Source organism: Cavia porcellus, unplaced genomic scaffold (genome assembly GCF_034190915.1).
Source record: "Cavia porcellus strain 051 isolate PalLab524CR breed Dunkin Hartley unplaced genomic scaffold, mCavPor4.1 scaffold_1, whole genome shotgun sequence".
Classification (NCBI taxonomy): domain Eukaryota; kingdom Metazoa; phylum Chordata; class Mammalia; order Rodentia; family Caviidae; genus Cavia; species Cavia porcellus.
Window position 1 is genome coordinate 183117550 of NW_026947484.1, and position 14760 is coordinate 183132309.

Here is a 14760-nt window from a genome sequence, read left to right on the forward strand (position 1 = left end):
AGAGTATTGCTGAAAGAATGCTTAGTACAAAAACCTCAAGCGGGAAAACGCTTAAATTGAGAGGGAAAAATAAGAATGTTCCTAGTGCAGGTAGCAAGGAAAGGTAGTGGCAGTTCAGGGAATGAGGGCTGGCCAGGACCAAATCCCACGAGCTTGCCAGCTTTCTCAAGGAATCCTGATTTTATATTTGGGTAATGAAGAATACCACCAGGTAACGTGTGCCTATTCCCCGTGTCAGAGTCTGGAGATACAGGACAGTAGAGAGGCTGGGTTGATGGGAGAAACAGAAAGGAAAGGTAACATTCAGAGAGAGCATGGTTTGCTGTCAGCCTGCGTGCAGAAGATGAGGGAAAGAGCTATCTATACCTGATGGCCACTAGTTTGTCGCCTGAACTAGACAGGGTGATAGAAGATAAAAATTAATTATACACACACACGTGCATGTATGCGTGGGTTTTAAGTCTTTAAATTTTGGTACAGAGCAGTCTTACCTAAAAAGGATGGAAAAAAAAAAGAGGGAAGTGAATATTCTTTTTTTTTTTTTTTTTTTGTCTTTTTCATTTTTATCGGTACCAGGGATCGAACTCACAACTGCCTGCTTGCAAGGCAGGCGCTTATGCCGCTGAGCTAAATCCCCAGCCCCTAGACATTATTCTTGATTCTGAGGTTTAGAAGAAAAGCTTCCAAGGGAAACTGAAAGGGCCTGGCTAGTGAGGTATGTGATATCACACACTGAAATTCAGAGAACTGTGTGTTTCAGGAAGGAACAAGTGCCCAAAACTGCTGAGAAGAGAGTGAAGGCAGAGAATGACCCGTGGATTTGGTAAGACTGAAGTCCTGGGTGACCGCTGGAGATCATTTTGGCAGACCTTTGAGATGCAGACCTAACTCAGATGGATTCAGGTAGAATGAGAGGTAAAGGGGGAAGATATGAGAGAGATGTATAAAAAGGGAGACCGTGTAAGAGGGAGATACATACAAATCCACAGGAGCATTTTCCTTTGAAGGGAAACAAGACAGGACAACAGCTGGATTACAAAGTTTTACTTAGATTCTTTTGTCTGTTAATAGTATGCGCTATCACTAGCATCATCTTTACTTTCTGATTTGTTTTTTTTTTTTTTGTCTTTTTCATTTTTTATCAGTACCGGGGATTGAACTCACGACCGCCTGCTTGCAAGGCAGGTGCTTATGCTGCTGAGCTAAACCCCCAGCCCCTACTTTCTGATTTGTTTTAATTCCTTAGGATTTATTGTAATCAGGAGACTTATACCTACTATAACTCCATTTGTTATAGGTAACTAAATTAAATAAAAATATTATAGGAGGTCAGTCAGGGCTAGACCCTGAAGGGACCAGTGCAGAAGGCCAGATATCCTGCAACTGTGGGGAAGACACCTCCTGTTGTGGGCCAGACCTCAGAACAAAAGAGCAAAAACACCCGCATCCTAAGGAGTGATACTCTAAATAGGTCTCTATCACCCTGAGGAAGATAAGAGTCACTAACCCTATAGCCAAAGGCCCTGTTCTGTATTTACGCCCGCTTGCTACAGGACTAGCTTCCCCATTTGTTCCCCATTTAATCAGTTTTACCTACACAATTATACTTGTAATCTTATTGACTGGCCATAGTTCTGTCCACCTCATGTCCACCTTGTGAGTTCCCGTGTTCCTCATCTTAGACCTGCCTCGCTTGGCAGTTTTACTCTAAGACAGTCTAGAAAACACAGTCTTTGGCAACCCTCTCGGCAATCCCTACTGCCTCTCTCTCAGACAAAAGCTTTTTTCTTTTAATATATTCTACTATTAATCTCCGTTGTTCCTAAAATTCATTTGATTTTAGAAAACACGAACTCATACTGGACATCTAGTAGGTTGGGAGTTTTGTTCCCTATATCACATTTACCTCGAGGTTTTGGGCCAACTGGCTCAAACTAAAGAAACCAAGCCATGTGCTCCTTCTGGAGAAAAGTGCTTTTTTCCACAGTATGTTCCACATTACAAAAGTTATGAAAGAGTCTCTCTAATGCATGTTTCACGTCTTCCAACACACTGCGGGTTCACACTCATGGAACTTCAGTTGCTACACTAGTCGCGTGTGTTGGGTTTGCTCAATAGGGTATGAGCTGGTGCTTAAATGAAGTGCAGAGCCCAAGTCTACAAGCATTATTTCCTGTCCTGTAGGAATTATGAAGTGGGATTAGAACTAGACACGACTGGTTACATGGATGGTTCTCTTCCTGGAAGTACAATAAAAATACCTTCATAGTCTGAGGTAGCAATTTATAACCAACAGGCAATAGCATTGCTTTTATTTATGGATGGCACTCAGCAACAACTTCCGCTGATCTTTCACCATGTATTCAAACTGGATAATGAAGCACTTCCAATGACATTCATGTAATCTACTGCCGATAGGGGATGACATGAGGCATGGAAGAATAATGAAATATTATTTTAAAAAACTCAAGACATATTAGTCTGCTTTCTGTTACTATCACAAAATACTGGTAGCTGAGTTATATATAATTAAATGAGGTACTGGGCAAGCTGATCTTGGTTGTCAACCTAAATGGATTAAGAGACTCCTGGAGAGGTGACTGGACTGGGAGATGGGTTAATACACTAATGAGTTCATAGTTGAATGAGCTATCAGGCCGTGGGACCTAGTTGGAGAAAGTGGATTTTGGGGTGTGACATTGGGGAATATATCTCTGCCTTGATCCTGTCCCTCCCAGGTTCTTCCCCTGCTCCCCACTTCCTGGATGCCATTAAATAAGCAGCCTTCCTCTACCATTCCCTTCTATCATGATGTCTCTGTGGCTCAGCCACCTTGCCATGGCCTGAAACCTCTGAAGCTGTGAGAAAAAAAAAAAAAAAATCAAAATTTCCCTGAACAAAAATTCCTCTCTTAAATTGTGATGCCAGGTATTTCATCCTAGTGATGAAAAAAATCTGACTAATATAGATATATTTAGCTCATAGTTTTGGAGGCTGAAAGTTCAAAAGCAAATGACTCCACTGGTTTAGACTCTGGTGACGGTCTCATGGCAGAGGGCATCATGGAAGAGTATGTGTGGGAGGAAGAAATCAAATGCAAAAGTCAGGAAGTCAGAATGAGTACAGGGCCTACAATCCTTTCTCAAAGAAACCAAGAAGCTGTCCAAGAAAACATACTAAAGCCTTGAGAGGGTGGTACCACCAATGGACCTAAGTATCATCATATAGCTCCATATCCTGAAGGATCCATCACAACATGACCATCACAATGGGGACCAAGTTTCCAGTGCATTAATCTTTGGGGCACTCACTCAAACTATGTCTAAACAACAGTACATCTTATACGTTAATTCAGTCAACAAAAACTTACCAGGGCTTACTGAGTGCCTGGCACTGGGGATATTACCATGATTAAAACAAAACCCCCTGATCCCATGAAATTTAGTTTCTGGTAGCAGGAGACACAATAATAGGTCATACTTAGGTAAAATAGTAATTATGGTGCCAAGTGACATTGAGAAAAAAACAGAGGATAGGGACAGTGTCTTAGTTTAGGCTACTAGAGCAGGCGTAATCATACACTGGTTTAAACAACAAACATTTACTTCTCACAGAATGTGGTGAGGGCCCTCTTTCTAGTTTGAGCACATAGTAAAAGACCAAAACAGAACTTAGCTCTTCATTCAGCTATAAGAACAATAACCACCATGGCAGCTCCTTTCCCTCACCTGAATCTAATTACTTCCCAAAGCCCTACCTCCAAATACCTTCACACTGGGGATCAAGGCTGCCACATATGAATGGGGGTTGTGTGCGTTGAATCTATAGCAAATAGAGATGCTATTGGAGGGGACTACAATTTTAAGTAAGGGTGTCAGGGAAATTATGGTACTTTTGGGTTAAGATCTCAAGGAAGGGAGAAGATGATTTATGTAGCTTCATGTCTAAGGAAGGACATTCTATGCAGGGAGGGTAGACCTTGAAAGAAGAGAACAGTAGTGGGTCAAGGAAAGTGCTTTTACGGCTATTCCTGGAGCTGAGAAAGAGAACCAGATATGTAAAAGATAACAGGAAGGAAGATTATGTAATGTCTGTTAGGTTACTGTGAAGGGCTTTGGTTTTGGATACTCCAAATAAGACAAAAGGTACTGGGGCGGAAGGTGATGAGCAACGGTAACACGAGCTGGTTTGTGAGTTTTGTTATTTGGTGCTGGATTTGATGAGAGCAAAGGGAGGAGGTCAGAGCCTTCCCTAAAATCCAGATGATGATTGGCCTGAACCAGAATGGTGGCTCTGGAGATGACAAAGAATCAGATCCTGGATATTTGGAATTTGCTGGCGGACACATAATGGGGTGTAAGAGAAAAGAAGGCAATGAGAGTGACTCTGAGGTTTGTGACCTGAGCTAATGGAAAAATGGAGATGTCATTAACTGGGATAGGGTTTCTGAGAAAGATCAGGAGCTCAGCTTTAGACATTCTAATAAATAGAATGCAGGTGAAGGTATTGAGGCAGCACAGAATAAGAGAAGGCTGGCATTCAGGGAAGAGGTGTGAATGGAGGGGCTGACAGCACACAGATGCCATCTGCAGCCATGCATTAAGGAAATGATACAGAGAATGAATAAAAGTAGAACAGAAAAGAGGTCCCAGGAATATTACAGCATTAGAGGTTAGAGACATGATGGAGACTAGAAGATGCTTATGAGAAAAGGCCGCTAATGGAGTCCTTTATTTCTAACCGCTAAGACAGAAAGTGAGCCCTGTGGTGCTCCACAAGAGCTATCTGGTGGGTGTGGTGTTCAGAGAATGTTTTAAGGGACAATGGCAAGGGACGACACGGAGGCAGGAAGTCCGGACACTTCACTTGATGGGTACCTTGCTTGAGTCATGCAAAGGGGAAAAAAATGAGGTTGGTAGTTTTTGTTTTTTAAAAGATGAGAAAATAATAGCATATCTTATGCTGAAGAGGAGGATTTAGCTGGGGGAAAAATGTAGCCCCAGGAGACAGAAAAACTGCTGGAGGCATATCTCTCCGCAAGTGTGTACAGTGGAGTTTGTCTTTGCTCCAAGCATCGAGTTTTCATTTAAATAAGGAGAGAAAAAGAGGCAAGGGAAGTTAGATAGGGCACAGGTCCTAAATAAGTTAAGAGTCAGGGCCTAAGTAAATTAGCATACCAAAACTGATAACTAATAAAATGAGAGACAAAGAATACACCCTTAACCAAAAGGGAGAGACTTTGGGGGAAGTGAAATGGAAATGAAGCAGCTGGCTTTCCAGACATCAAAGGCCTATCTGCAACCAGACACATCCCTGCTTTCTGTCATGTAGGTACCAAAAACACAAAGCTAGCTAAACATCTAGTGCCAGCCTTCCAGAACACGCTATCTGACTAGCAGGGGGCCTCTTTATTCTTCCTAATAAACGTGCATTTGGCCACTCCCCACTGCTTGCTGTTTGGTAAACTTCAATCTTCCTTGCCCCAAAACAAGGACCTAAGAGCTACATGAATTTGGTTATGGCAGAGCATGTGAACTTGGTTTCAGAAAATGACATGGAGGCGGGAACTTGTATAAAGTCTTCTGATTATTTTTATTCCATCAACTGAGAAAGGAAATGAGGGAGCAGGTGTTGAGTCATCTAAAACACTGGAAGAATAAATAAAAGACAGAAAACTACAATACCATTATGATAGGAAGGGGTATACACAAATTACTTTCGTCTAGTTGCAAGCAAATCTCTGTTATCTTTAGTTTTGGAAGTCAAAATCCAGCTGGAGCTAAGTATGATGAGTAGGTACATGATTTAAACTGAGGGATCTTATTTTGGCTCAGACCAGGGAAGCCCTTAAGATAACTCTGCATGGATCCAATAAAAAGATCAAAGAGGAAGCCTCCCTCTCACCATATGCTTTATTGTAGTACAGATCAAAGACAATTGCTGCCCACAGTCCTACAATATGCCAATATTCAGAAGCAAAATATTAAAATATGTTGTTTTATTTTCAAGTTAACTTTGAAATTTTAATTTAATTTCAACTTTAATTGATACTTTATATGGATGTTAAGTATCAATTGTGTAACAAGTTCCCAAATTTCACAGAAATGTGAGCTGCATTAGGACTCTTAAAACTAACTACATATGGAGAATACTGAGGAGGCATGGGTCTGTATCATTGTCACTGCCTTCCCTGAATTAACAGCTCATGTTGCATGATAAGGCCAGATAAACTACAGAGCATCTGTAGCCTGATAAAGGGGAGGAAACCATATTTTTATTTTTCAAAGTTTCATTGAAAGCTAATGCATAATTTACTACAATTTTTTACACTAACAATGTATTTTAAAAATGTGAAATAATATAGCTGTGAATATAGACACCATGAGAGCTTGGAGTAGCAAAGCTCATTTTAGAAAAGTAGAGGCATCAGATAAAATGAAAATTAAAAATGTTTCAAGGAGAACCCTAGGAACATCAATGGTGGTATTTAAAGAAACCTTCTTTCTAGGGTTATAATTGTAGGGAATAATTGTAATTTCCAACTTGCAAGGTGTCAGAGTTGGTGTTCCCCAAAATTAAAGAATAATTTCTAAGGAACAACAGAGATTAAGAGTAGGAAAAATTAATTGAGAGAGAGAGAGAGCTCCTGAGAGATAGGAGGGGATCTGAAAGTGGGTTGCTATGGATCACTACGTCATAGAGGAAGTTTTACATAGCAAAATCATCAGACAGGTACAATGTGGATCAAAACCATGATCAACAATTAGATTACAAGTATAGCCACTTGAGTACTATTGATCTAATCGGGAAACAAGTCACATAGCAAGTGTACATGGAAAGAACAAAGACCTTCTTAGAAGGTGATTGATCAGGAGGTCCTTGTCACCCACCTGAGTGACTGATATCTTGCTAGACTTTAGTGAACCAGGTGATACAATTATAGTAAATCTTCAATTGACTGTTTAGTTCTTCAGCAGACCTAGTCATTCCGCCTTTGTCCTGAGGCCGGGCCTTCAGCAGGTGCCCCTCCAGCTACAGGTACAATGTGTTCTCATCCTCTGTAGACTCCCTTGAGGGCCTAGCACTGCCTGGCTGCACAGAACACTTCTACCTAATTTATTGTCTATAATTTCAGCTTTCTACTTTCATGATGTAATACTAAAGATGGTAGGTTATGCCTATGTCTTTACTCTTTAGCAATACACTGAGACCTCAGAGAAAAGGATATAAATATAAAACACACATTTAAAAAATCAGAATGGTTATGCAGGCTTTTATTATGGCTAACATTTATATAATCATAAAGATCTCTTTAAAACAAATGTCTCAGAATCTTTGTGAGGGACCCACGGTGAAATCAAAATTAACAAAGTTTCTATAAAGAACATATTTCAGCATATAAACCAACAATTCTTCTCTACATTTTTAATTCTGTGGCATAATTACATTATTTTCCAACTCAGAATGACCTAATAATTTGAAAACCACAATTAACAAAGATAAAAGACATTATACTGTACTTTTCCAAAGTAAAGAAATGTACTTCATCTAATATTTTTATAAACTCCATCTAATGTTACAAAGTAAATTTTATCAGGGAAAATATCTTTAAATCTTGGGAAAGTACACAATGAAAAGACAGATACTTTATGTAACTAATTTAAAATTGCATACTGTAAGGCAAGGAAATATAAAATTATGTGAGTACATGAAAATGCTAAATGGCACAGGACTGTCAAAATACAGAAGATACTGAGAAATGAATGAAAAATCAAAATCACTAAGCAGTGGAAACTTTTTCTAATATAAAATTGATACTAAAATGCCACAGAAAAAAGAAAACTACTCCTGGAAGTGGTGGTGACAAATGCCAGAGGTAGCTTTAAAGATTGTATGGAACAAAGTGAATTCACTTACCACCTCCTTCAAAAAAAAGGGAGAATAATTTTCTTGGGAGATTTATGCACCACTAGCAGATACATCATGCACCATCCAGAGAAATGCTTGGTATTTTCAGAAACAACTATTTCAATGGTGAAAACGACATAGGAATCAGAAGCATATTCTGCTGAGACGCTAGATAGTTGACACTTTCCCGAACTGGAAAAACATTTCATAAGAAGATATATAAGGTTATTGATGAATGATTCAAGTCTGTTTTAAAAGTAATCTGTACCTAGTGAAATGGCTTACCAGCCGCCACAATTCTGGGATCCTCGTGAGACTGGTGTCTTCCAGCTGCACGACTGTCAGCAGTTGCGTTCCACCAAAGCACATGAACTGCAGAAATAAAGCGTATGTTAGTCTATATTAGTCTTTTATTAATAGTTTTGAATATATAGGATGGTAGCTTTTGAATATATAGGATTCCGCAAGAGGCAGAGATTTGGGATAGAAATTGTGTATCAGTTAAACTGGAAACAGGAGGCTGAAGAGGGAAGTAAAGAAAGAGTTAAAAACCACAATTAAGAGTAGATCCACATTTCATGCAGTTCTATTACTTTTTATTTAACAAAGCAGATTATAACAAAACTGTGATTACTACGGAAAATTTAAGAACCAAAGTAGAAAATAAATCTTAGGATCATCTTAACTGACCAGGTAAATTCTGTTATGTATTTCCATTTTAAAAAATGAGTAAATCTAATTAGTCTTATATATAACACTTGTAAGTTAAAAACCAATGACAGTACAGTAGTTAATGTTAATTTTTAAAATTAAATTTGATACATTAAAAATATAAGCATTATGAATATTAATAGGTTACGAGTGATGTTAATTTTATTTAATGGCTCTAAGAATTTCTCCTTATCTATATAATTCATTTTTCTTAATTCTTTATTGTCAATTATTTAGATTATCATCAATATTGCAGTGTACTACAAAATCATGAAATAGATGTTCTTGAGAAAGGGATTTTTTTTTGGTCATAGGGATCTAACTCATGACCTTGCACTTGCCAGGCAGGCACTTATGCCACTGAGCTAAATCCCCAGCCCAATGTTCTTGTACATAATTATTTACATAGTTTTATAACTAGAATTCACTGTTAGCTATAAAGGTTTTGTAAAATACAGGAAGAAAGAACCATTTCTATTCTTACTACTCCAAAATGATCACTTTAATTGTGGTATATCATCTCAAAATTGACATATATGTAGTTACTTTTATTTATGTTTATGTATTTATATTCATACTAAGATTACCAATAGGTATAAAATTAGAGAAAGCAGACAATTGTACCTCTGTTGAGTAATCCATATTCTGTGTGGAAAACACCAACTAATTTTGCATAGCCTAGATCAACATGGGCATTAATTGCCCTTTTAAACGCATCACCCCACAGAGCTGGGCCACCAGGCTTCATCTGAAAAGTAGCCAGTTCGTAGACTCCTAGAGTAAGGAGAAGAATAATTATTTCATAAAATATATGAAAGTAATTTTTAATCAAGTTTTTGATTTCAGGGGTACATGATTAACCTTTCTGTATATATTTGAAGGATCATCCACATGATATATTTATGCAGCCATATTCATTAATTGTTCACATTAATTTTTCTTAAGTAGAGAAAGTCATGTCTGTTTAAGGATCACCTGTGAAGCTGACTCAATGAGAAGAAAAGGAAAAAAGACTAGAATTTATATATAAGGTACTTTATATATAACGTATTTTTAATCTGTAAATTTTGCTGATGCAACTGAGAATTTATAATGCAGTGCATTTTTGAACTGTTATAGTCAGTGGAAAAGAAATTAATAAGAGAAGTATCTTCTGATCTACGTTTTCTTCTTTTGAACTTTGAGAGGAGAATTTTATTCTTTGTACAGTTTCTTCCCACAGAATTCCACTTCTAACAGGACTAACAAGTAAACAGCTCATCTGAGTTTTTGAACCAAAAAAGGGGCAGGAGTGGCTTTATTATTCCTCAATATCCAAGTTAATACTTATAAAGCTTTTTACTTCTAACCTGAAGAATGGGGTAAGTGGATGTTAGAGACCGGGCTGTACAGGTTTAAGGGGCTAAACACAGGGCCCTCTGGCTGTGCTGGAAAAGAGCCCATGCATGATGCTCTGAAGTCAAGATAACCACAGCTGAGGCAGCTGAGAACAGAATAGGGCTGCTGAGACACCCTATTCCACAGCAATAAAGCTGCCATGTTAGAGATAAGAAGGTTCTGTTAACTGGCAAAATGTACTACTTGGAGAAGTCTTTGGACTGATTCTCAAGGTCCTGCTCAGTTCCTGGGCATGGCTCAGTACCTTCTTTAGTTTGAAAACCAACTAAATGCAGGTTCTTTGTCTCAGTCCTCAGGTATCTCAAATTCCCTTACACGGTTCTGTTCCTCTTGGAACTCTAAAATCATACCACTTGTCTCTTTTATTTAAGCTTTGTGCAGTTCACTAGTTTAGAAGATTAGGGCTATGTCAAGACCCCAGTACATGGAGACGAGGAAACTAAGCAGTAAGTAGGTCAGCGAAGAAAACGGAAAAACATACGAATTTACTAAAGAATTACGAATACAGTGAGAACAGGACTTGACATTGCCAAGGAAAGCAAAAATATTTAGATAGTGCTGAGAAATAAGAGGATACGGTTCTCTATAAGACTTTAAATTTCTTGTAATACAAAACATGCTACAAAACCAGGAATAGTAGGAGAAAATAAAAGTTACATTAGTTTCTAGTTTTTTAATGTAATCTTTGATTTAAAGGTGAATTAAGGTAATGGTTTACATCAGCAATTTTCAAATTGGGATATAAGAAGAAAAATACAAAGTGGGGATACATTAATACAGCTTAGCAGCTTCAGATAATTCATTTCTCCCAGTTTTATAAGCAAAGATATACTTAATGATTTTACATCATTAATTTTTGAGAAATATTTTATATTTAAATGCTCCTAGTATTTTAAAATTATGAATTTCAAGGCCAGGGATTTAGTTCAGTGGCGTAAGAGCCTGCCTGGCAAGTACAAGGTTGGGAGCTCAATTCCTAGTACCCCCCCCCAAATAAATAAAAATAAAATTATGAATTTCATACATTGACCTTACTTACCACACATGGAACCTGATCTCAAAGCTAATTTCTCATACTTTCCTGACTCAGTAAGACTTTTGCCATAAAATAGCTAAGTTTACCAATCTGTAAAATCTCTATATGGGAAAATTCTCCATTAATTTATTCTTATATTTTAAAGATAAGCTAAGAGCTTCAATTTGCTTTTGTATCAACGATCATAGCATGTTGCTATATGAGACAAAGAAAACTTTCTGTCATTTCTAGTAGTATAGTACTTTGACTTTTATTGCTTGAGATCCTTAGTGCTGTACTCACCAAAACAGAGGAAGACCTACCTTCTTTTTCAGGCTTTTCTATTTTGCACCATGGGACCAGATAAGTAATCTCACTCTCTTGTTTATCAATGTGAGCCAAATTAGGAAGGAGGAATTGTTCTTGCCACTCCTTATCTTTAGCCAAAGCTTTCCGGACTGCAGTTCGATGAGCAAAATTATCTATGGGAAAATACATTAAGAAAAATTTTAACTTAAAATCATCCATACTTTTCTAGATTCTATGAAAATCAAACATTCATCTTTGACACATAGAAACACTGTGTTATACTTTTGGAAATGCTCACATGAAGAGATATGACATTTTCTCTCAAGTTGTTCATGGTCGTAAGTGGAACAGATATGCAAATAACAAATGTAAAGACTTGGAACAGGCTTCTTAGGTAAGTGTGTGAATTAGTTAGGATATTATACTTTTCTGTCTCCATGTTTCATTCTATGAAATGGAGATAATATCACTTAGATCTCCAGATTTGATTCAAGGATCAAATGAATTATAACATGAAAAGAGCTTAGAAGGATCATTGGACACCTTGCTAATATGCACTAATATGTGAACTATTCTTATCATTTGAGTCATCTAATAGTACCACTTTATAGAAAGACTATAGTAGTAGGTAGTCAAGTCAAGGTACACCTTGAACACATTTCAAGGTAAATTAAATTGAAACATAGCCCATAAATCTCTTTGACAAACAGCTTGAATGAAATAGTGCCAATTTTCTTACCTATGGTTACCCACTGTTTTCCCTAGCACTTTTTTTTTTCCTTGCAAGTTAATCAAACAGGTATATATAACAGCCTAGTACTATTCTTAAAAATAGGACCTCTTGAGACACTGGTAATTTTATAAAGCTTATAATGGAATTTGGGGACAATAACTACTTTACATCTTAAGTGTAATTCATCAGAACTTCATGTTTTCTTAATGCATTATGATTTTTTCTACATTTAAAGTATAAGCTCGGTTTTAATGTGGCTTATTGTATTATAACAGGGAAATACCCTACACTGTACACATTGTTAGGAATATAGAATTATAAATTTTCATAATAAAGTATTTTATAAATACTAACTTGGACCCTGATGAACAAAAATTAAAGGATATCATTAATAGTTCTTTGGATATCTTCAAGCCCTGATATGGAGTATTAAATCTGGACACTGGAGTAACAAAGATTCTTTAGATTTTTGGAACTTCATCTCCTTTCCCAGGGATATGTAAGCTTCAGTATGGGAAGGACGTTCTCTGATTCCTTTCCTTTTACCACCTTAAAATATTATTAACTCCTGAAAAGAAACAAAGGTGGCCTTTAAATATAACAATATTATTAAGCCTCTGAGTTGAGTGAAGCTTAAGTTAACTGTCAGCCTCTTTCACCTTCATTACCTAAAGCTCCCAAACATCTGAATTATGCCTGCCAAGATGCTGATATACAGTCCCAGTTTTTTTTTTTTTATTATAAAACAAAGCTTTGTTAATGAGAAACATTGGTCATGAGGCCCAAGTCTGTAATCCTAACACTCAGGAAGCTGAGGCATGAGGATCATGACTTTCAGGCCAGCCTGAGTTATATAGAAAGTTTAAGTTTTATCATTTGTATTATGTAGTAAGATCCTGCCACAAAACAAAACAGAAAAGAAGACAGGTTTTTTGTTTGTTTGCCGAACTTATTCTAATTGGAATTTTATAAGTACTATTTTAAATTTTTTGTAAACTACCTTTCCAATAAATGACTAAAAATTTTTTTCTGAGAATTTAAATCTAGTTCGTCATGTTAGAATTTCATACAGTGTCCTGAGAAATGGACAACTGTACGTAATGCAGATCCAAGAAATCTCACCATGTATCAGAATCAATATCATACTGAATACTTAATTGGGATGATGCATACCGTACTTCCAAATATGAAACACCTTGTTCATTCTGCCTCCAAATTCTACACTCCAGTATCCAACCAGTTCAGAATGAGCTGTCCGAAGATGAACATTTTTCTTAAAATTTTCCAGGAACTCATTTGTTTTTGAGGGTTTAAGATAATAGGTACGAAATTCATAGAATGTTCCATCATTTTGTCTGGGGCCTGTAGCAAAAGATGTGCACACCTGAGGAAAGAAGAGAAATTTAAATCTTAGGGAGAAGGGCAGGATTTAGTATGGTGTAACCAAATCTACATATGACAACAATTGGCACATAACTCATCCTGTTTGTTATTCTCCTGTAAACTCTACAGAGAAGTGAGTTTAGGTAGCAATATCAATAAAGAAAACTACTCAAATATACTGAATGCATAGCTACTCTTTCCTAGCAGGGGTTGACCCTCAGCCCCTTTTAATGAGAATTTGTTCACACTAAGAAACTAGAATTTTAATATTCCTTAACCTGAGAACTACAATTATAACTTTCCTAAGTTTACACACTCAAACTTAACAAAATTTTATCATTAGCCAATCACGTACATGCTTAAATGATACATTTAGAATCTTACTAATTTGCATGCCTATCTTGGGTAGCCACAATGAAATTATATTTACTAGTAGAGTATTTTTTAAGTTCTTAAAAAATATCAATTATTATTATGTCAAAGTATCTCTTATTCAGTGTAAATGATTGGTTACAAATAGGCCTGCAACGTAATGACCGCAATAAGGTACTTTATGTGCTAATCTGCTGCACTGCAATAGTCAGTGGTGGCCAGTATTTGCTCATTTGGTGGAAGATCGGTCCAGGAGCAAGCAGCTGATGGACCAGACTTTCATTTACCTTGAGTGTATGAGAGTCTAGATTCGTTACCCAAATAGGAAGCCCAGTCACCACGTGACAAACGCTGCTAGAGGCAAAACTGGCCACAGACCAGCAACAGCCCCAGGACCAACAGGCAGCCAGCACTGAAAGATCCTCGCACGGGGTTTCCGACCAGCTTCTCCCACCCCACGCTCGTCCCGCCCTTGAGCTCCGGGTTGGCACCAGAATGGACCTAAAGGGGCCTTAAAGAAGGTAGCGCGCATGCGTGGGGCTCTGCACTCCCTGCAAGGCCCGCCTCCACCCCCTGCTGTGACTCGGGCGCGTCCCCCAGGCCGGTACCTGAGGCGCGCGCGCCCGCGAGGCCAGAACCCGGACCAGGCCGCTTCGGAAGGCGAGCATGGTGCGGATCCGAGTGCTGAGACCCGTGACGCCCCAGAAGAGGCTCCTCTCTCGGCTTCCTGACAGTGGCTGCTTCGAGAAGGGAGTGGGCGTGTTAGGGGGCGGGGCTTGGCGGGTTGGTCCCGCCCATCCGGGAAGGCTCGCTCCGCCCGCAGATTAGGGTGTGAGCCCGGCCCTTTGGTCCCTTTGGTCCCTGTACTCAAACGCTGTGGCCCTGACTGCAGGCTTCTCAGCTGCGCTGAGTGCTGAGAGCAGTTTTTCTC

At 38.2% G+C, this 14760-nt stretch overlaps 1 protein-coding gene across 1 annotated transcript; it reads right to left on the reverse strand.

Moving 5' to 3' along the window:
• Positions 1 to 7259: 7259 nt before the first annotated feature.
• On the reverse strand, positions 7260 to 14616 carry LOC100722727 (protein NipSnap homolog 3A). The gene is made up of 6 exons (XM_003470910.5): positions 14438 to 14616; positions 13248 to 13458; positions 11356 to 11514; positions 9244 to 9393; positions 8194 to 8280; positions 7260 to 8100 (listed from the first exon to the last, which is right to left on the reverse strand). The coding sequence occupies exons 1-6, from the start codon at positions 14495 to 14497 to the stop codon at positions 8024 to 8026; spliced, it is 744 nt and encodes a 247-aa protein (XP_003470958.1). The 5' UTR covers positions 14498 to 14616; the 3' UTR covers positions 7260 to 8023.
• Positions 14617 to 14760: the final 144 nt, after the last annotated feature.